This window comes from Myxocyprinus asiaticus, chromosome 34 (assembly GCF_019703515.2).
Source record: "Myxocyprinus asiaticus isolate MX2 ecotype Aquarium Trade chromosome 34, UBuf_Myxa_2, whole genome shotgun sequence".
NCBI lineage: Eukaryota > Metazoa > Chordata > Actinopteri > Cypriniformes > Catostomidae > Myxocyprinus > Myxocyprinus asiaticus.
The window spans coordinates 38,215,077-38,237,890 of record NC_059377.1 but is presented as its reverse complement, the minus strand read 5'-3'; the positions used below and the strand labels follow the sequence as shown (position 1 = coordinate 38,237,890).

Here is a 22,814-nt window from a genome sequence, read left to right as displayed (position 1 = left end):
AAAAAGTATTTTGATTACTGAAGAGATTACTTTGCATTTTATTGTCATTTCTTTCATTTAATATTTAGTCCTTTCAGATGGAAAACATTTATACATGTAAATGATGCGATCCAAAGTGCATTTGAACAGCGGTGAAACACTTTCTTATGATGTGTTACATTCATACGAGCAGACAGAGAAGTACGTTTGAAGTAAGTTTGCAACAGAAGAAATAGAAATAAACCTTGTGTAAATCGTCAGCTTTATGCTAAGCTAAAATGCTATTTCTAGGCATTTTACATGCACAAGTTACCAGACACGATCATAGTTTTTTTATCAAGAAAATTCACATTGGATCATAATTTCTTTTTTCTAGTAAGACCTTTGATATTAGGGCAAAAATCGTATTCTTGATGATAATTTTTATATTGTTTTCCTGTAAAAATATCTAAAAATCCTTAAAACAAGATCAATTTGATTTATTTTGTTTTAGAAACAACACTGCATAAGATATTTAGATTTTTCAGAGAATGTATTTTTAACATGTGTATTTTGTCTTACTGTACTGGCAGAGTTTTTATAGTCAAAACAAGTGAAAAAATCAACCAGTGCTGAAGAAGTAATACAAAGTATTTAGAATATGTTACTGACTTTGAGTAATCTAACGGAATAGGTTACAAATTACATTTTACAGAATGTATTCTGTAATCTGTAGTGGAATACATTTCAAAAGTAACCCTCCCATCCCTGGTTATAACAGTGATGTGCACAAATGCTGAAGTTAAGTTTTTATCCTCAACTGGACTGGGTCTAGTCTTGTGAAAATGTTATACTTGTGTATAATGTTATGACTTGCACAGATAGAGCTTTTAAATCTCCATATCCATAAAAAGCTGAGAATAAAAGGGAACTGCTGAACTCTGATCACTTTTAATATAGTTATTTTATTTATGTAGCATTTGGTCTGCTGTAAAACTAAACAGATTAAGGGGATGATAAGTGATAATATATAAAAGTGTGGGTGAGAAACAGGTCAATATTTAAGCCCCTTTTATTATAAATCTCCACTTTCACATTCTTCTTTTGTTTTTGGCAATTCACATTCTTCGTGCTTATCGCCACCTACTGGGCAGGGAGGAGAATGTATAGTAAAAAATTACTTAAATTGATCTGTTACTCTCCCACTCCTATCATATCACTTCTGAAAATATGGATTTAATGCTTTTTGGACCTTCAAACTTCTGGCCACCATTCACTTGCATTGTGTGGACCTACAGAGCTGAGATATTCTTCTAAAAATCTGTGTTTGTGTTCAGCTGAAGAAAGAAAGTTATACACATCTAGAATGGCATGAGGGTGAGTAAATGATGAGAGAATTTAAATTTTTGGGTGAACTATGCCTTTAAGATAATAGCGGACATGAGGAATAATGATCAATCAAATTGTCCTTGATATTTTGACATACAAGAGGTCATTCTACAAACTGTAAACATATAAAAACAAACGGTAAATTTCAGAATATAAAACTATAAAAAAAGAGCATTTCATGACCTCTTTTACCAATTCAGTGGTATACACTGACAGTATACAATATAGTAAGATCTTTGTCCCCATGTGCACTTGCAAACTGTAGTCTGGAATTTTTATGGCAGTTTTGTAGCAGTGGCTTCTTCCTTGCTGAGCAGCCTTTCAGGTTATGTCGATATAGGACTCGTTTTACTGTGGATATAGATACTTGTCTATCTGTTTCCTCCAGCATCTTCACAAGGTCCTTTGCTGTTGTTCTGGGATTGATTTGCACTTTTCGCACCTACGTTCTACTCTAGGAGATAGAATGCATCTCCTTCTGAGCGGTATGATGGCTGCGTGGTCCCATGGTGTTTATACTGTGTACTATTGTTTATACAGATAAGCATGGTACCTTCAAGCGTTTGGAAATTGGTCCCAAGAATGAACCAGACTTGTGGAGGTCCACAACTGTTTTTTCTGAGGTCTTGACTGATTTCTTTTGATTTTCCCATGATGTCAAGCAAAGAGGCACTGAGTTTGAAGGTAGGCCTTAAAATACATCCACAGGTACACCTCTAATTGACTCCAATTAGCCTATCTGAAGCTAAATTAGGCTTGACATCATTTTCTGGAATTTTCCAAGCTGCTTAAAGGCACAGATAACTTAGTGTATGTAAACTTGTGACCACTGGAACTGTGATGTTGTCAGTTAAAAATGAAACAATCTGCTGTAAACAACTGTTGGAAAAATTACTCGTCATGCACAAAGTAGATGTCCTAAACGACTTGCCAGAACTATTGTTTGCCTATATGAAATCTGTGGAGTGGTTTTAAAAAAAAGTTTTAATGACTTCAACCTAAGTGTATGTAAACTTCTGACTTCAACTGGATACAATGACTGTAACACCAGTGTAATAGGCCTACTGTGGCAGTACCATGGTACATAACATGATGGTATCAGATTGTAATACCATAGTACTTCGATATATAAAGTGCCATTCAAGAGTTAGGACACACTTGACGGAATTTGACTTTCTTGAAGTTAGTTTGGTAGACAATAATAAACTGGACCAGATAGCGAAGCCATTTGGAAGAATGCCCATTGTGGCAGGACAACTCTGGAGAAGCTATAATACAAGACAGTTTTAATTTGTTAAACATTTATGGTCACTAAATATTTCCCATACTCCCACCTTCACTAATACCATGGTGCATGGTAAAAAACAAAACAAAAAAAAAACAAACAAACATGGTAGTACCAGAGGTTGGTAGTTGGCCTTTGCAATGCAAGGACAAACAAATGAAGCTGCATGCCACAGTCAATGGGCCGTCTAAATTATGTTGTGTTATTTTATTATATAGTCTTTTATTTTTAAAGTCAGTGTTACGATGCATTTGACAATGTTTACTTCCAACGCAAGCACACACGGAGAGTGAGCGCAGCAGAGTGACGCGCTGGTGCACGTCCGCAGCTCTCCATCCCCATTCAGCCCGCACCAGCAGGAAGTGTGCTGAATACGCCGAGAAAAAGACGGTGGAGCCGCCCGCGGAAGAGAAAAATAAAAGAGTTAAAATAATCATGGCGAGCGACTAAACGTGCATTATATCCAGAAAGAGCACAAACCCCCATCCCTGATCTTTGTGCACGTCTGTAAGTCGGTAAGTGGTGTTTTTTTAATTGCACACAATGGCCACATTTATTGAATCAGAGCTCGAGAGCCTCCGGATCTTTGTGTCGCTCGAGCGCTAGACGACTAGCACTGACATTACGGCCAAGCAGAGACCATTTCATGAATGTACATGGTCGGGTAGGGATTTTAATCGGTTAAATCACACCCAATCTGGTATATTTATCTAAAAACCCTTATTTTCACTTCCAGCCTTCAAATGCGCTTATTTTCTGTGAGACACCTCAGAGGGAGGGAACATGTTAGCACGGCTAGTGCGTTAGCTGCGGGGGGGTTTGTCGCTGTCAGACGAACTGGCACATTAAAATAATCGATGCTTTTGCGTACGAGCGCGGGATGTATTCCACGCATAAGGTAGACCGAATATGAGCGTGAATATTCGAGCAAACGCGTTTGGCGCTTCGGGAAATAATCGTGTTTTCCTCTCCTCAAATACGAAATGGCTGCGATAGCTCACCAGCTAATATTTGCACAAGGCGCATCATGTGAATAACATAAACGGTTTGGGATGTGCACAATAAATAGTCTCCCTTACAACAATATACACACATTGCATTCTATAAACGCAGAATGATATTAAATTGATACTAATAGTCATTTTCTCCCGATCCGGGGGCCTGTCGTCTAATTTGGTGAGTCTGGGGATGAAAAATGACACGGAATGTCGGGCATCTGCTTTTGTCCGGATAAAAAGCGGGTGTGGGAGCTGCAGGCCAAGGTCACATAGAGCCATTGTTTACATAGATTTGATTTAAAACACAGTCCGTTATTTGCACTTAACGGTAGTGAATATTTTAAATCCATAATATTTTGGTGGGGGGTCTGTAGACGTTGTTAGGCCCACCCTGATTGTTTCTTTGTAAGCTGCGCCATTGTGGAATAACAAAATACAAGGCATAACATCATATTTCAGTGTAATTCTGTTTAGAGGTTTAATATTTAGATGAAGAGAAATATAATAGAAAATGTGTTACAGGACATTTTAGGGGAAAAATTAGTGTTTTATGTTCTTTTTCACCCAGGTGGTATTTACTAGGGGTGTAAATCGGACGATACGATCTTATATCGATTCTCTTGGACTGCGATCCGATATTTGCCGATACTTCAAATCTGCCGCGATATGATTTGGATTTGATTTGATTCGATTCAGGGTTCTGCGATTGATATTCTGATATTATGTGCCCATTTTACACATTATATTAAAACATTTTTGCCCTCAAATGCAACCAAAATATAATCTGAATATTTTATTGAGCTCTCTGAAAAGTGCAAATTCAGTATCCACATTGGGAACAAAATAAGGTACTTAAGATGTTGAAAAAAATTATACAGACAGTAATATAAAAAATAATAATGTCACACACAAGTGATCATCACTCATGTGATGACAGCTAATTTTTCAGTTTCATCCAATTCAAAGTACTTACATACCCATGACTTGTTTCCAACTATCTGTGCTATCCGCAGTTTTCTTGGCTGCAGCTTCTACAGTTGTAATGAAAAAGTATGTTACAGTTAATTGGGATAAATGTTTGTAAGGGTGTTGATGTGTAGATGTTTAAAGTCTTATAACTGATGCTGGAGCTGAGCAGGCATTTCTCTTTCCCACATTAGTGCTATTCAGAATGTTGGCGTTGCACGCGCAACGATATCGATGGAAGCCCGAATTATTCGTGTATGTGAGCCGCTCTGCGCCCGGTTGACTGATCCTGTCACTGGTCTGGAGCTCGCGTTTCGCAGGAAGCTCGGTTGACACGGACGCACTGGATAGCAGAGCACAATTTGGCTTCACAGACCCCTTTGCACATCCTTTTTCCACATGAAAAGCGTATTTAGCACTCATAAAATGAAATTAATGTAATACGGTTGCTTTATTGCCTGACGGATTAAATTAAAATAATTTTTTTATTAAAATAAAGGTGCATCTTATGCAAATATTGATAAAATGTCTATATCGATATTTACGTGTTGTATCAATAACATTGGATCATTGGTTATTGGATCGATGCATGGTTACACCCCTAATATTTACACCTCATGGAGCCACCATCTTTACCTGTAGTTTTTATAAAATAACTGAAGGTCTGCAAACTAAAAATTGTTTAATTCCTAAAATGGCCATATTATATCACGAAGAAGAGTTATCAGTACAAAACAATTAATGTTTCAGATGTTTTTTATGGACACAATAGCATGATAATTCAATAGTATTCTGTGGAGTACCATTTAAATACCATGGTGCATGAATATGGGAATCATTTAGTACCGTGGTATATATATCAAAATACAGTACCATTGTATTACCATATAAAACCATCACTGTACCATGTTACCGCCACTACTTTTTTTGTAAGGGTTACCCTTACAAAACGTATGCACTTTACTTGCAGTTACACTGTTTTTCTTATTGTTTATATTTTTCTACCATTTTCTACCATTTTTCTACCACAAACACCTAATTGGATTATTCCTGTTCCTTGTAGAATTGCCATGAAGTGATCCCCCCCCACTGCTATCAAAGAAATAGTTCACCCAAAAATTGAAATTCTCTCATTATTCACTTACCCCAATGCCATCCCAGATGTGTAGGACTGTCTTTCTTCAGCAGAACACAAATGAAGATTTTTAGAAGATAGAGCTCTGTCAGGTCCTTATAATGGAAGTACACGGATGCCAGCACTTTGATGGTCCAAAAGTCACATTTAGTCAGCATAAAAGTAATCCATGCGACTCCAGTCGATCAATGAATGTCTTCTGGAATTAATTGATAGGTTTATTTAAGAAACAAGTCGATAATTAAAGCATTTTTAACTTCAAATCGGCGCTTCCATCCAGGGCTCTGATGCTGTTTGAAATGGCCTAACTCTCACGTGACATTCGTTCTTCTGTTGTAAATAAGCGCCGCCTTCGAATTCTCGCGTGAACTCGCCGACACGCTTACGTCATACTTCGCGTCAGCTGCTGGCTGGAAGCGCTTTTTAAAAGTTAACCCATGGACCCATCTGGCATTTTGGAGCATGGATCTTGACAGCCTTGATGAGACTAATACATCCAGATGGTCTTGAATCAGAGACCACTGGTTTGTATATGTACTCTAAGGTCATACAATCTTAACTCAATTCACAGATGTATGACTAGATTAATTCCACATACTGCAGACTGGAATGCATGAGTGATCACATCATAAACACTTAGTCTGTAGATGAAATTATAGCACAAAACGTACTCACAAATATTGACTAGAAAATTTCACATTCAGTGAAAAAACAGTAGTGAAAGCTCTAAATTAGTTTTTAACCATTTATATCACACAATATTTGTTAAAAATGACACAATTCAGAATATTTGTTCATCTCTGTTATTGTCTATATAATTTCATTGAAATTGAAGTATTGTGAATTTACGGTAAATTGCGTTGGTTTCAGACAAGTAACGTTGTAGATTATGGGACCGTTAGGCTGAATGGAAAATTCCTGCTTGTTATTTCACGACAATATTTTTCATTAAGTGAGCACGTTTACAAACCAATTGTGTTTAATATGCAGACAACGTGTAAGGTTCTGTTAATGCCTTAAACGACATTCCTTTATCAGGGTATGGTCATAAACGGTTTAAGAAAAAATGTATGTGCACAGGTAGATTTTCGGCCATTACCTGATCTCGCTCAGCATGTAAACACCTTTACCGGTTTATCCAATGTGCTCAAGTTTTGTGTGCATTCCTGTTTATATTTTGACGTCAAATGCAGGGAATAACCTGACGATTTCAAATCTCATGTAAATGCAGATTTCTTGAATTGTTGGTTTTCTTAAATAAGCAGATTTTTTATAGTTATCTGCGTATTGCTGTGCATGTAAACTAGTGGTCGACCTATATGGGTTTTTTAATGGCCGATGCCGATATCCAGAGAGCAGGATGGCCGATACAATGCCGATATATCACACAATGTGGTAAATAAGCATAAAATTGCAAAACAATAAATCAATATTATTATTTAGCACTATATTTACTCAATCCGCACTCACGGATCCATCTCCTGACAGTTTAAACGGCCTGGATCGCCTACTTGGATTGTCACAGACAGACCGTCATGATTTGTGAATGAGAGGAGCTTTTGATCCTGATCTTGAAGTTTTTGATTACGGCTGATAGAATACGCGCTTCAGAGGAATATATTAGATGAGCGCTCGACGGGAAGAAAACGCTGGATTTTCGTGAGGTCTGTGAATTACATCTTTTTAAACGGAATATGTGCATATTTGCAGATGGCATATGATATTAGTTTTATTGATATTTGCCTTTTTATCATTAGACAAGACAGTTAAAAGTTACAGGGAACTGTTGAGGAGAGAGAAGGAGAATGAAACAGGCGAGCACTTAAACATTATGAGCTGAAACGCATCTGCCGCGGCTCTGATATGCGGACCGTTTAAATGACAGTGTGTTGCACACCGGTCTATTATTGTAGTAACATGATGGCATGTAACAACAAAATGAACCATGACTGGTTGTTAACACGTCTCAGATGCTTCACATGCAAGTAGGTGATTTTCGGCACCCTCAAGAAAAAAATCGTCCAAACGGAAAAATGTATCGGCCAATGCGATAATAAAAAAAGTCAGAATATCGGCCGATTTATCGGCCTCGCCGATATAGCGGTCACCCACTAATGTAAACACGCTCAGTGTAATTTAAATCAATCATTACAGCAGTGTAATTTTCTTTTTACCTGACTTTGTATTCATGGGTAGTGTCCATCATACTAGTTTTGATTATTTGCCAAGCTGCAAAGAAGTGGTATGATCTGACCCATTCTAAACAAAGGAGTTAGCTTACTTAACCCAAACTATTTTTATATTTTTATTTTATTTTTTTCCAAAATCAGTTGCAGATCTGAACAAGACTGATCTTGCCATAATGGCCCCTTTTCTCCTACCAAATCACTTTACATTGAAAGGTTTTGATATCAGACACACATTGTCTGAACACAGGGTTATTGTTGAGCTTGCTTGCTTGAAGTTATTGTACTGACGGCAAAATAATGGCATACAGCAGATTTGAGAGGAGGGAAAATAAATAATCCAGTTTAGTTTTCTAGTGTTTCAGTGTTCTGATGGCTATTGTGTGTGGTAAAGGAACACTATTTCAGGCTTTCTAATTGTGTGGAAAACAGAATTGTTCCCCAATGTGGGGACAAGCCTAATTGAAGCAAATTTGTGGTCAAGCATTTTATTCAGAAAAGTCTGCTTAAATTATTGCTGTGTGATTTATGGTTTATTGTGAATGGAAAAGTTGAGGCACTAATGGCAGAAATACATAGTTTGGTTGAGCTCAGACTCAGGTGTAGCATCTAAAGAAATATGTTTGGTTTTGGAGTGCAAGTTGAAAGTAACCAACTTTCATTTGCTTCAGTGATGCCCTTGGCAATGGGACACAGGTTAATTTAAGGAAAAGTTATTTTGCAGGCAGTACCAGCACTTAGTGACCACTGTAAGGAAAAAATAAAAATAATTGTGCATGTGCTTTGAAGAGCGCATCTGCTTGCTGTTAACCTCTTTGAACGAGTTGAAATTTAACTTTTGAAAGGACTAGTGTAAGGGTAAGGGTAATATTCTGTTTTAAAATAGGGTTCATCAGTTCACAAAACCATTAAATGTGAAAATGAAATAGAATCTTGAAGACTAAATCAGACCGCATCACACGTGGCTTTGAATAAAACATTTTTTGCTTGTAAACCAACTGTCGTGCCAGAATTATTAGTAAAACAGCTGTAGTATGAATCTCAATACACATATGGAAGGTGGGACAGACCATATTATTGGAGCAATACTTTCTCCTTTTCACCTTTTAATTTGGTGGCTGGTGTAGCCTCGTTTAATAGCAATCATTTCAGCCAGGTGTTTTCTGTATCTTTTAATCAGTTTTTCCCCTGATTTATCTGTTGAGTATTGAGTAGTTTGAAAAGATACAAATGCACATCCCTATTTGAAATATTTTGACCATTTCTTGTTTAAAAAGTGCTTCAGGTAATTAGCGTTCTCAGTGCATGTTATAGGCGGACCGAACTATTGATCTTCTACATCTGAGATGGAGTTTGTGTGGAGCGAACACATATTGCACTGAGCAGCGCATCACGAGCCTCTGCGCGTATTTATGTGTGTGTCGGTAGAGCGGCACTCGTTCAGTAAAGCATGGTGCCAGAGACTACTTAGCTGTGCATGCTGACTGCAATTCACAAAGCTTTTGGACGACTGTCAGAGCCTGAATAAAATGCACGAATTATATGGACTACTTTAATGGTGATTTGAATGTTATTTAAGTCATTATTTGAGCTTGACTGTAACATCAATGACCAACATGCGGTATCGGATTTGGATCGGGCTCGTCGGACCGATACCCAATATGGGTAAAAACGTCAGTATCAGATCCGATACCGATCCAGGTATCGAATCGGTGCCATCCCTAACATTCACATAGTCTTTTCTGCTGTGTAGTTTCATTGGCCCCTTAGGGTAAAACTACAAAAGCTTATAATGTGTTGACCTTTGTTTTGTTTTTTTCGCAATCCATTTTTCCTTCTATTTTAACAACATTCCTAGTCGCTGCGGATGAAAAGCGCCTCCCCACTTCTTTTGTGCCATCCTCCAATACATGCCAGTGATATGGTTTACTGAGACACCTTTACACTATTCTCAGCTAGTGTATGTATCTACTGTGATTTTAAGTGATATTGACCCCTCTGTGGCCACTCTTACAAGTCTTGCTGTTTATGCAAAGAGTTTTGTGGGTTGACATTCAAGTCTGGGTAGTTTGATGTAGCCAATATTATGGACTGATAACATTGAAGTGGAGATGGTGTAGTAGTGAAAGAATGTTCAGATTCAATCAGCAGCATTTGTGGCATAATGTTGATTACCACAAACCTGTTTTTTTTTGGCTCATCTCCTTTATTTAAATAATTTAAAAAAATGCAGTTATAGTAAGGCACTTACAATGGAAGTGAATGGGGCCATGCCTTAAACTTAAAAAACAAACTTTTTCAAAATTAAAGCCATAAGACGTAAATATTGTTAACATGATTTTAGTGTGATAAAGTTGCTTACTAACCATACTTTCCTTTCCCAACACAACACAAACATTGAGAAATGACTTTTTTAATTCAAGAAAAGGGGGAGCTCATACCATAAACCATTGTTTTACCAGCAGAGAAGAAATCCATCTAAATTTTGAAAACATCTTACAGCTGCAGTTGGCTTTGGAATGCCTTGCTAGCAAGTAATGAAATTTAACCTGGTTTCCTTAAATTATGTATTGCATAGGTACTCTACCAAGATAGCCTTAGATTGTACCTTACCTACACTCCTAGCTGACAACCTTTTTTATCTGGATATAATAGCTGTTGTTTAGGCTTTCATAGACTATACAGGTAATTCACTTACCCTAGGTAAAGCTTTGCTAATGCTGGCTTTGTGGCTGTGTAAACATAGACAGCAGAGTTATCAGCAGTGCTGTGTGCTGTCGATGTCAAATGAGTGATGTGCAGGTACACAAAGCAGACTAATTTTTAGCTATTTTGAACCTGTGCGGCTGTCATGTGACCTAAATGTGAGATCAAATGTGTCTCCACATAATATGGCCACATGGCTATCACAGACAGTTAATGCATTTGTCAAAGGCTGTGATTACAATCTCTTAATTAACAGCTTTTTAACTACACAAGTCATTTGGACATTTGGATTTAGACTTGTTTAGAAAAAGCAATAAAGCGTGGGAAAGATGTTTGACTGTTCAATTATAAAATGTTATATAATTATATAATTACAGTTATATAATATTTTTGTCTTTTAAAAAAGTGGTTTCTTTTCAAAGGTGCATAAATAACAATACATTGATAGATTACTTGGGTTAAGGATTAATGTACTTTCTTTTTGTATCTTCTCAGCTCTCATCTGGTGCCCTGCAACTGTCCATACCCTCTCTGAACTGGTGCGACCGAGTGGAATTGAAAGGCTGATTGGAGAGAATATCTGCCACCCAGGTAAAATGGCTGATTCTACAGAAGCAGAGAGCTGAACATCACACATTGCCCCCTTTTCTTCTTTGTTCGAGGATCATTTTATGTGGACATTTCCCCTTCCATTTCAAATTTTTCATCATGGCTATGCATGATATGAATCGTGCCAAGGGTTTCCCTTGCAAAGAATGCGACATGATTTGCCCAAGTACACCTAGCCTTCTGGAGCATATGAAAGCACACTACCATCAAGAAGAGAATGGCAGATTTGAATGTGAGCAGTGTGGACGCATTTTTAAGCATGCCAGTAGCTTGGCTTCTCACAAAAAAACTCATGAGATGGGCTCCTTCCAATGCCCAGTGTGCACCAGAACGTTGCCCAATGCAGTGGCACTAAAAAACCACCTCCGCATCCACACCCTGTCTCCAAGTGCCCAAGCTGAAGAGGAGCACGATGACAATGCCGATGAAGACAGGGATTATAATCTAGCACACGATCTGTCTGACGCAAATTTCAGGAGTCACATAAACAACAGTGGAATGCTGCCTGGCCATGATCCTGATAAGCAAAAATCTCCAGGATCTGAAGATGCCTGGGACAGACCATTTAAGTGTGACCAATGTGACAGGACGTACCGACACCATGGCAGCTTGGTTAATCACAAGAAGTCCCATCAAGAGGGCACATATAAGTGCAATGTCTGTTACAAACAGTTCAACAATCTCGCGGCCCTTAGTGCTCACGAGCGCACACATTCGAAATTTAAACTCCCTGGAATGTCCATGGGGGCCCTTGTTCCTGAAGCAGCATCTGACCCTCGCCCCCCAGGGCCCCAGAATGATGACATGACACCCAGCTTTTGCCACTTATGTCAGGTGGCTTTGCCTAATAAGAATGACTTTCAAGAACATATTTTGTTACATAATGCTGCATCATCTTCGTTGGGGCTGCCACGTAGTTTCTCCAGTATAGTGTCACATAATCTTAGCACTGTTCGCTCCCCCACAGTCAATTTGTATACACCTGCTTTAGGTGACCCTCTACCGCTTCCTCCATTACCAGACAAGCGTTACGACCCAATGCTTGGGCCTCCTGTTAATAGTTCCATATACACCTGTGCGTATTGCGGAACAGGACATCGTGACTTAGAGAGTCTCAAAATTCATTATCTTACCCATGACCCACACACCACAACACATGTGCATGGGAGCCCTGCTATTTTAAATTCAGATGAACTGGCTTCAAATTCGCAACAATCGGTATCGTCATCCAATGGCGGGACGCGATCTCAGAATGAGTCCGCGGCCATTGATGATGCTGAACGTAGATTTAAGTGCCAAGAGTGTGGGAAAAGCTATCGACATGCAGGGAGTCTAGTTAATCATAAACGCTCCCATCAGACAGGTCATTATCAGTGCACTGTTTGCTGTAAGCAGTATCCACACTTAGCCGCCCTTCACAGCCACCTCCGCAGTCACAAGACTCGGCCGAATTCGCAGTCGATGGGCACAGAGGGAGATTGGCTTTCCTCTGAGCCAATGACAGGGTTAGACTCTCAACAAGGCTTTGTACATTCTCAGGACCAGGAGAGTAGTGCTACAACACCTATTTCGCTCCCTGGTAATCTTGGTGATGCAGCCCACTTTGTCCCAGACGGTGGCCATAACAGTGGCCTAGATTCATTGGAATTCCATGACCGATTTGACGGCACTCTCACTCAAAGCAGTTCTGGCCATTCCCCTCTTCCACAAAATCATCGTCAAGCAAATAGTGTCAACCAGGGCGCTATGTCCAATGGTTACCTGGGTAACATGAGCTTCCATAGTGCAGGTGGTGCCTCCCTGCCAGCAGGGAGTGCCAACCTCAAAGAAAGTAGTCGACAGCGGCGTGGTCACGAACAGATGCCTTACGGTGGAGGACAGGCTAACTCCCTGAGCAACAGTAAGAGAATGGATAACAAAGACGATGATGATGATGGAGAGGTTTACCAGTGCACCATCTGCGGAAACCATTACGCCAGCTTGAGGGCGCTTCGTAGCCACTTGCGAAGCCATGGGGTCAACCAAGGGGCGGGGCCCTCCTCTACCTTCTCTCCAATTGGTGAGCAAGAGTGGAGGAGGCGACAAGAGGGTATTGCAGCCGGTCTTTTGATCTGTAGCACCTGTGGCCAGAGCTTCAGCAGAAAGCAGGACTTGCTAAACCACCAGCTGGTCCACGGACCTGCCAGGCCAGATGGATCTGCACAAGACTTAGGTGGTGCTAGCTCTAATTCTAATGGCAAAATGGATGGAAGGAACCACATTTGCGTTGACTGTGGCATGTTCTTTGCAGATCGTCATCAGCTGATCACTCACCTGTGTCCAGGCAAGGCGAGAGCAGGGGGATTGAACAAGAGCTTGAACGGAGCTAAAGGGATGACGGGTAGTGCTGGTACCAGTGGTGACGGGGGCACCGTAGACCCTCGGCAGATGCCAGACTCTGATGATCGGCCCCACAGGTGCGACCAGTGTGGCAGAAGTTACAGGCACCCCTGCTCCCTGCTCAACCATAAGAAATCTCACAAGACTGGGGTCTTCCGCTGCCTTGTCTGCCAAAAACGCTACTACAACCTACTGGCTCTCAAGAACCACCAGCGGACTCATTTTGACTTAAAGAGGTTAGCCAGCATTGCATGTGCCCTTTTCTACTCTAACTGTTTAGTTCTCTTTGTATACTTTGAATGCTTATGTGTTATCATGAGTTCCCACTCATGTGATTACCCAGGTCATCACTGAATTAATAGATTTTAATGAAATTCTGAGGGTCAAAGCAGTGTGCACTTGTGATTTCTTTTCCCATTAGAGAAGATGAGGGCAACAAGCATAACTCATACTGATATACCCACATACATGCAGTTGAAATTGAATTTCATAACATCTGTACCTCATTTGAGCATTGTGTAGTCTCCCTCTGTCTGTTTCTTTAGTTTTTTTTTGGAAGTGTATTTTAACACCGCTTTCTTATCTTTTAGTTTTTGTGTGTTTTGTCTCTTCACAGGCACAAGTGCGAGGAGTGTGGGAAAGCCTTTAAGATTCAGAAGCAGTTGATAAATCATCTGCGCTTGCACGAAGAGCACAGAGTGAAGACTGGAGATCAACGAGACCAACAGGTTCAAGGCATGTCTCATCCCAACGGTGCCCACTATGAGGGAGGCCCATCACAGCTCCAAGCTATGAGGATGGGGGAACCCAAAATTCCAAACCCTCCCATGAACACCAATTATGGTGAACCTCAAGGTTACAAGAAACCATATGCGGGGGCCAGGGCTCAGCAAGTTGATGATGGCAGCGGCCGCCGCCCCTTTGCGTGCGATCAGTGCGGACGCACTTACCGTCATGCTGGCAGTCTGGCCAATCATAAGAATCTACATAAAATTGGTGAATACCACTGCAACGTGTGCAACTCCACTTATCCGAATCGACTGGCAATGAAGAACCACCTCCGCATGCATTTCGCTCTTAAGAAGTATACATGCACTGATTGTGGTAGGGGCTTCAGGAACCAGCGGCAGCTTGAAACGCACACCAGCAACCAGCTCTGCAAAGATCTTCCTGGCCCCCTTCCTGGTCCCAGTGTGCAGAGCGCTCCTCCTCCATCCGAATATGAATGCGATGGGTGCTCGCAGATCTTTTCTACAACCACAGACTTGGCCTCACATAACTGCAGTTCCCAGCTTCCATCTTCCTCGGCCTCCCTCAACAGCTCTAGTATGAGCATGGAGACGGGTGACCTGGGTTCTCCAGAGCGTGAAGAACGCCCTTTCACCTGTGACCTTTGTGGCTGCTCTTACAAGCATGCTAGCAGTCTGCTCAACCATAAAAATACACACAAAATAGGCAACTTCAGCTGCTCGTATTGCGACAAGCCCTACTCCAACTACATGGCCCTGCGCAACCACATGCGCATCCACACGCAGAAGAAGCGCCATATCTGCTCGACGTGTGGCAAGGCTTTCCGGTTGGCCCGCTTCCTACGGAACCACCAGAGAGTCCACGAGGAGGGCCACACACGTTTTGGCTGCCCCACCTGTGGGAAGAGCTTCCAGGGTCGATCTGGGCTGGCCAGGCACCGCTGCGGGGACAACCAGGTAGGCAGAGAGGGCGTGAGGAAGGCCACTTCAAGCACAAGAGAGGAGTGCCGGTTCACGTGAGTTTACGTCTGTTGTTCGTGATTTTTGAAGTGAACTAGTAAAGATCACAGGTTTCTACATGTCTATTACAGGTATATGATCTCCAATCCGGCTTCCTCGGGACCATACGCGTGCCGGAATTCGGATTTTTCTGAAGTTTGGACAGTATGATTAGTGGAGACCAGATAAGTTACCCCCCTTTGCTTTCAGTTAGCAACATTTTCAAGATTGTTAGGATTGTCATGGTAATAATAGGTACATTTTGATTTAAAATGTGTTTGTTTTGTGCTAAAGACAACCAAATCATTGATTCCCTCTTTGTTAATGTCTGATTGATGATAATATTCTATAATGTATGGTATAGTTTTACTGTTGTTAGCATTTGAGCATTCATGAGCACACATACTGACCATTTATTTTCAAATTAGTCATCTTGCATCAACTAGTGGTTCCAGGAATAAATACTGATTTGGGCCCAACAGCACTGAGCAAACCATGTCATGGGACTTTGAACCATTTATTAAATGTATGGTTATTAAATCCAATAAATATAGCTACAGTATGTTAGTTATTATGGTACAGCCTAAACAACCTCAAGACAGAAAAAAAAAAGAATAAGCATTTTAATGTACAAACATACTAACACAAAACTACAATACTAACAAATTCCATTCATAATCACCCCAAATATTTATAAAGGAAAAGTTGACAAATTCTGAAAGAAATGTTCTTTCCCCACATGTGCTTGATGCTGTTATACATGATTCTGGTCAAGATTTTGTCAAATCCTAAAACATTATATGCTGTACAATTATTTATGCATCTTGATAGGCTTCATTGAACTGTTTAATCTAATTTTAAATGCCAAAAGTTTGAAAATGAACATAAACAGTAATATACAGGAAATTGCTCATGAAATTCTCATGACCAGGTTTGTCCTGCTGACTATTACAAGTTTGTGCATCAGCAGTTCATATATTACCAACATAAATTATATAAACTAATATACCACTGCCTTTTTTTAAACATTTAACAGAATTGTTTGATACTTAAATTATTCATATTTAGTTTATTCACTGCCTTCGGTGGCATGTTATGCAAGATATCTTGTCCACATTATTTTGAGTTTTGGCAGCTGGATTCAAGATCATATACCTGTATTTGTGTATCCGTCAATGCAGTTACAATCCAAGTCAACTGCATATTGTCAGGTTACTTTCAGAATAATCTAGGTTGCTAACTAATGAGGGGTTAAATAGGACAATGGGCAGATGAGATTTACTTTTCCCCCTCTTTGTCTCTGTCTTCACAGATGTGACCAGTGTGGCCGTTCCTATCGGCATGCCAGTTCACTCCTTAACCACAAAAATACCCACACCGTCGGCATCTACCACTGCGCAGTGTGCCTCAAGACCTACTCCAACCTGCTCGCACTCAAGAACCACCGTCGCATTCATTCTGAGACTCGGCGACACCGTTGCCCTGAATGCGGCAAGGCTTTCCGTGTCTCTTCCCAGCTACACAATCACCGCCGTGTGCACCAAAAGGAGCGTGAGCTTGCCTGCACTCTGTGCCAGCGGAGCTTCCCCACCCAGACTAGCTACCGGCTCCACTTGGAAATGCAACATAACCATGCCCCGAAATCATCGCAGCAGCCTGGGATTTCGTCCAGTCGCTCTGATTTGAGTTGGAGCTCTGGGCTTGACCTTACGCTGATGCAGGCCCAGGGAATGGATCCTAATGGGCTCCCAAAGCATAACACATCACACCACGGTCCCAGTGCCAATGGCTCATCTGGGCATCAGCAACAGCATTTACCTCAGAGTTGCAATGAGGCAGGGTGCAAGTCGCATGTCTGCGATCAGTGCGGCCGTGGTTACCGGCATGCCAGCTCGCTTCTGAATCACAGGAACAGCCACAAGATGGGCACCTATTTCTGCAGTTCCTGTCAGAAGGAATTCTCTAACCTCATGGCACTCAAAAACCACAGACGTATCCACACAGAACCCAAACGTTACCAGTGCCCGGACTGCTGCAAAGCTTTCCGTGTTTCCACCCAACTCATCTGCCACCGACGCATCCACACCAAGGAGAAGCCTTTCTCGTGTCAACAGTGTGACAAGTGCTTCTCCAGCAAGTCCAACTTAAGACACCACCAAAAGGTCCATTGGAATAGTTCGGCACCTTCTAGTGGCCGGAACATGGGCGCCACCAACTTCTTGGGTATGCCCTCTGGGCCTTTTGTATAAATGGAAGCAGAACTTTTGGTTTGTTATGGTGGTTCATGCCAAGGTTTTTGGAGGTGCCAACCCCCCCCACGTCCCCTTTTGCTCTCACCCATCTTCATCTCTGTTGCTGTGAGGCTTCTGTTGAGCAGGTTGTTGCTTAGGTTAAGAGAATTGTCCCTGCATGTAAACATTTGATTAAACAATGGACTCAAAGTGGGCCGTCACATCATTTAAAGACTGTTAGTTTTTAGGTCATAACACATTTTCCAACACTTACCACCGGTGACCTTAGTTGGATTTTCATAGTTCCCTTTGGGGGTGGGGGACACTGAGGGCCCCTGCCTTCATTTTCTGATAACAGCCTTTTAAAGTAGTGCAAACTATTCAAAATAGAGTCCTGTTTTAATGGACTCTATGCACGGAACGAAGCCTACGTATTTCCTGTCAAATCTCAGGGGGCTAACAATCTTCTGGTATCGTATCCAGCTAACGCTAAAGTGTCAAGAGCTATAGCAAACTAATATTCTTTCTAAAATAAAGCGATTTATCACAACAAATGTGATTTTATTTAGTAGAAGTATAAAAATGATCTCCGTAATGAGCTTCAAAAGTGTAAATACATATGTTTTAAAGCTTGCAGTATGGCCAAGCTCTACTATACCGTTGTGTAAGGCTTCTTCTGTGTGCAGAGTATTTACATCCAGTGATTGTACAGTGATTTGCAAGTGAGAAATACAGCAACAAGCGATTCGAGAGCACAAACAATCACCTGAAGACGACGTGGGACAGTTGCTCTGTTACTCAGCTTAGGTTTTAGCACCATCTGCAGGGTGACAAAACATCACTGAGAACACACACAGTACTGATTTCTTTGTAAATTATTATATTTTCCCTCTATTCAAAGCATGAGTTTACACATGAGTAAAGCACTGCTGAGAAGAAAAAAAATGTACAGTTGAGGATTAATTCGTTTTTATTCATATAATCTATAATATCACACCACAATATTCAAAAATATAAGGACTGATACAATAACACAATTGGTAACACTTTACAATAAGGTTATTTGTTAACATTAGTATTAGTAAAATACTTTTACAGCATTTATTCATCTTAGTTAATGTTAATGCCAACATATTAATAGATTTAAAAAATCAAAAGCTGTTAACATTAGTTAATTAATGCACTATGAACTAACAATGAACAATTCTATTTTTAACTAATACTGACAAAGATGAATAAATACTGTAAAAAATTTATATTATTAATTGTTTGATCATGATACCTAATACATTAATGCATATTAACGACTGGAACCTTATTTTAAAGTGTTAACACATCATTTAGTCTATATTTATTGGGTCAAATTACTGCGTCATTGTCAAATGTACTTTTTTTTTTTTTTTTGCAAATAAAAGGAAAAAAGGAGAATAAAATGTTCACTTCTCAAAAGCATTCGGCCATCATCAGTGTTCTCTTCAGTTCGGCAGATCCCTGCACAGGCACATGACAAGTCTCTCAGAAACGGGACACGGTTTTTATTAATGTAAATTTTACTGAAAGTGAAAATGATATTATGCTGCATAAATACAATACAATAAACTAATATTGATCACTATTAGACAAAATGTATGGTTAAAGTAAGAGTCACTATGTTAAGAAATATATTACCATTCACTCCAGCATTTGATGTGAAGCTGGAGCATCATCAATTATTATATTATATTAACATATAAAATCACAGACTTTATCTAGCAAAATAAATCAAATTAATTACATATGTAATACAGTCAGAAACAGGGACCATGCGAAGCCTGTGCTGGTCTATGGCTTGTGAATATTCACCCTCATTTTGATCGAAATATCTTAAAATGCACATTGTTAAAACACTTCTTTTTACTGGATGGAGCAACAGCTCCGTGTCTCAATGTGCGATGGATATTGTCCAATGTCATCCGCAGAAACTTGTAAATAACGCGTGTGAAAAGTAATTTTCCTCCGAGTCGTCTTGACAGCATTTATCAGCGTAGGAAGAAATAGTTAAGTGTGGTAAAGTAAGTAAGTTCGGAAGTAAGTGTACCCCATGAGGCGAAACGCGGAAGTGACCGTGCATAGAGTCCATTCTTAACTTTTAGATGAGGCATTTCCATTTATATGGGAAATAACCACCGATTTCCACCGGACTCATATTAGATCAGAATTGTTTTTGGGATTTCACAATGGGCAGGCTAAATTATAGCGATTGTATAGTGACTGGTTCAAGATTAACACGAAAAAAGCACGCCTGAAAAATCAACCATATTGAAATCATACGTTTCATTTTATGTCCAGCTACCCCTTGAACCAGCCTTGAAAGCATTCACAATTTCCAATCCTAGACTATACAAAGAAAACGTGTTGATTGTCCAATGAATTAACAAGTAGAAGTACAGTAACTGTTTAACAGTGTATAGAGCGTATTTGAAAAGTCTTCAGTTATTGGAGGCAACACATCTCTGTGTTGTGCAGAACTGTCCACGTTCTTTTATTTTGTATTTTACCCCCGTTCTTTTGACGTTCTAACTTTTCTAACATGTGGGTTTATTGCAGCACGGAGATGAGCTGCAAACCTTATTATTCAGCAGATGACAGCATTGCGCTTACTGGGCATCATTTGTTTGTTCCCTTTTATAATTTCATGATGTTGCTCAGAACCCATGTTTTAAAACTGCAACTAACTAGCTAGTGTATAGAAATGATAGGTTGTGCTATGAAAAAAAAAAATGGGAAAAAACAAACGGGGGGGAAAGATGTATATTGATAGGCTTGTTATTGCATTTGGTTTTACCTTGTATTGTATTGTACCTCTGACTGTATTATTTACAGGAAAACTTTTATCAAAGATCACTGTAGTATGCATTTTATTTATATTAACACTTGTAACTGAAAATGCTAGTTTTAGAACTTCCCAGTTTTAGGGTCTCTTGTTCCAAACCCTTTTTGATTCGACCCTTCCATTCTCCAGAGGCTATCAGACACGGAGTCAGAAATGGCAGGACTCCTAAAGAACACTTGTTATAGTGTATATCCTTTTTCATTGCCATTATTTGTTATGCTTTTAAACGAACATATCTGTCCCTTGTGCAATAAACAGGGAACTGTTATAATGTGTGTTTTGATTGCAGTACAATGAGTGTAAACATATCACTGTATTATTATTATTATTGCCTTTCTCACGTATTGTCGTGACAGTCCCCTACGCTCATGTCAGGATTAGATGTGCCAGTTTCACTTTGTAAGCTCACACGTTAAGAAACGATTTTGTGATCAATCAGCACGGCAATCTTATTCTAACTTCTCAGTTACACCGTTATGGTAACCCATGTATTTATTAGAATTTTGTTTTGTCTTTTTTATTTAATTGCATTTTAATATTTTGAGCGTGTTTTGTACCAATATTACCTTGGAGCACTGGTGCTAGTAAGTCATAGTATTCTGAGTGAAAATGAAGTTGTATGTGATTATGATCAGAGCTTGGGAAGATTTTATATTTATGTATACTCTTGCAAATTCTGCGCAATTGGATAATTAAAAAAAAAAAAAGCAAAATTCTTCCCAGGTGCACAGTTGCTACTTTGGTGATGATTGAACGATTCAAAATATAAATGATAAAAAATTGAATATTTTTTTCTTCCTTGTTTATATATATATATATATATATATATATATATATATATATATATATATATATATTAGTTTATATATATGCACACACTCACACACACACACACACACACACACACACACACACATATATATACATACAGTATATGTGACTGTACACTTTTTTTAAACTACATTTTGATAATTCATTTCCTAACAGAACATGTTTGAATTATAACCTCAATGCTCTCAAATAATAATAAAAAAGAAATAGTTGGAAAATGAATGTAACATTCACTTCAAATTTATGTGTATGTCACTCATGGTTGATGTTCTGAAAGAGTCAACGCCCACCATCTGGTTTCAATGCCATGGTATCCTTGTTAGAGTCTTTGTTTGTTCTGATGTTTTTATGAATTGTTGGACATGCGTAATGCTTTTGATTACAAGCTCAAAAAAGTTTCGACTTTAAAACATACCTAACAGCTGGGGTAAGTAGTATGTTTATGATGCCAGACCAATGATGATTCTTGGAACTCTAGAAGTTCAAAAGATATTAATGGAGTATGAGAACAGATTCCTTCACTATTACTTATTGTATACAGTTAAAACATTTCATGTATAGCTTTTGAAAGTCCTGTCACTTGATTTCCCAAAGCATAAGAATAATAAGACTCTTCTATAAGCTCTTCTATTCAGAGATAAATATCTTGGTATCTCTCAACTATATCACTTGGTTCATGACTCCCTTATTGTATCCATAATGCTGAAGTCTGCTTCACGCTCAACCTCCAGAAACTGTCCAACATGATGCTTTTGATCAAAGATCCAATGTTAAAATTGTGGTTGAATGCAGTTTTGTCAAGTTCTTCGTTTTTCTTTCCTTTTTAAAGTACTCGCCTCCAGATCCAGAGATTTCGCCATTCTTGCAAATTTGGAACATTCTACAAGTTTCAATGCAAGTTATAAAACATTTATTTATTTAAAAAAAAACATCTTTTGATACACGGTTTTAAAATGGACCATGACTAAACTGAAAATTAAGAACAAAACCTTAAAACGCCCATTTATATTAATATGTAATGAGTCATTGATGTTGATTGATGCCATTGGTTCTCATTAATTGAGCGTGGTGTGCCAGTTCAAATAACAGCAAATGAGATTTCAGAGCTGCAGTAGAGGGAAAGATTTTCAGTGAATAACGACTTATATATTGGCCTGTTTCTCACACAAAGCTATCGTATGGCTTTCACAATACTTGGAATATAGAGCACAAGTAATATAGACTACTTTTATGATGTCTTTTGAGATTGACTGTTGTCTACAAACTCATTGAATGGAAAATAACTGAAGTTTCACATCAGGAATGACATCAGGCTGAGTAATTCATGGCCATTTAAATTTTGCGGTGATCTATTCTGGGTTCAATACAAGTTAAGCTCAATTGATAGCATTTGTATCACAATGCCGATTTACCACAAAACCTAATTTTGACTTTCCCCTCTTTAAAAAATAAAAAAATAAATCTGGGTTACAAATAGTGAGGCACTTACAATGGAAGTGAATGGCAATCTGTAAACGTTAA

At 39.3% G+C, this 22,814-nt stretch overlaps 1 protein-coding gene across 5 annotated transcripts; it reads left to right on the top strand.

Moving 5' to 3' along the window:
• Window positions 1–2,965: 2,965 nt before the first annotated feature.
• Window positions 2,966–21,247, top strand: LOC127424877 (zinc finger protein 646-like). Of its 5 annotated transcripts, none has more exons than XM_051670391.1 (5): window positions 2,966–3,147; window positions 11,119–13,444; window positions 13,523–13,847; window positions 14,228–15,376; window positions 16,672–21,247. In XM_051670391.1, the coding sequence occupies exons 2-5, from the start codon at window positions 11,332–11,334 to the stop codon at window positions 17,606–17,608; spliced, it is 4,524 nt and encodes a 1,507-aa protein (XP_051526351.1). In that variant the 5' UTR covers window positions 2,966–3,147; window positions 11,119–11,331; the 3' UTR covers window positions 17,609–21,247. The 5 variants fall into 5 exon arrangements, with proteins under 5 accessions (XP_051526351.1, XP_051526353.1, XP_051526352.1 ...); XM_051670393.1 differs by adding an exon at window positions 15,452–15,545 and having other exon boundaries at window positions 11,119–13,847; window positions 14,228–15,317; window positions 16,671–16,806; XM_051670392.1 differs by adding an exon at window positions 15,452–15,545 and having other exon boundaries at window positions 11,119–13,847; window positions 16,671–16,806.
• The last annotated feature ends 1,567 nt before the right edge of the window (window positions 21,248–22,814 follow it).

Excerpts from the sequence above, each read along its gene's own strand:
- LOC127424877 (XM_051670389.1), top strand. The coding sequence starts at position 11,332 with ATGGCTATGCATGATATGAATCGTGCCAAGGGTTTCCCTTGCAAAGAA. Across the intron at positions 13,848-14,227 it reads ACTCATTTTGACTTAAAGAG|GCACAAGTGCGAGGAGTGTG; the intron begins GTTAGCCAGCAT and ends GTCTCTTCACAG. Across the intron at positions 15,377-16,671 it reads AGAGAGGAGTGCCGGTTCAC|ATGTGACCAGTGTGGCCGTT; the intron begins GTGAGTTTACGT and ends CTGTCTTCACAG.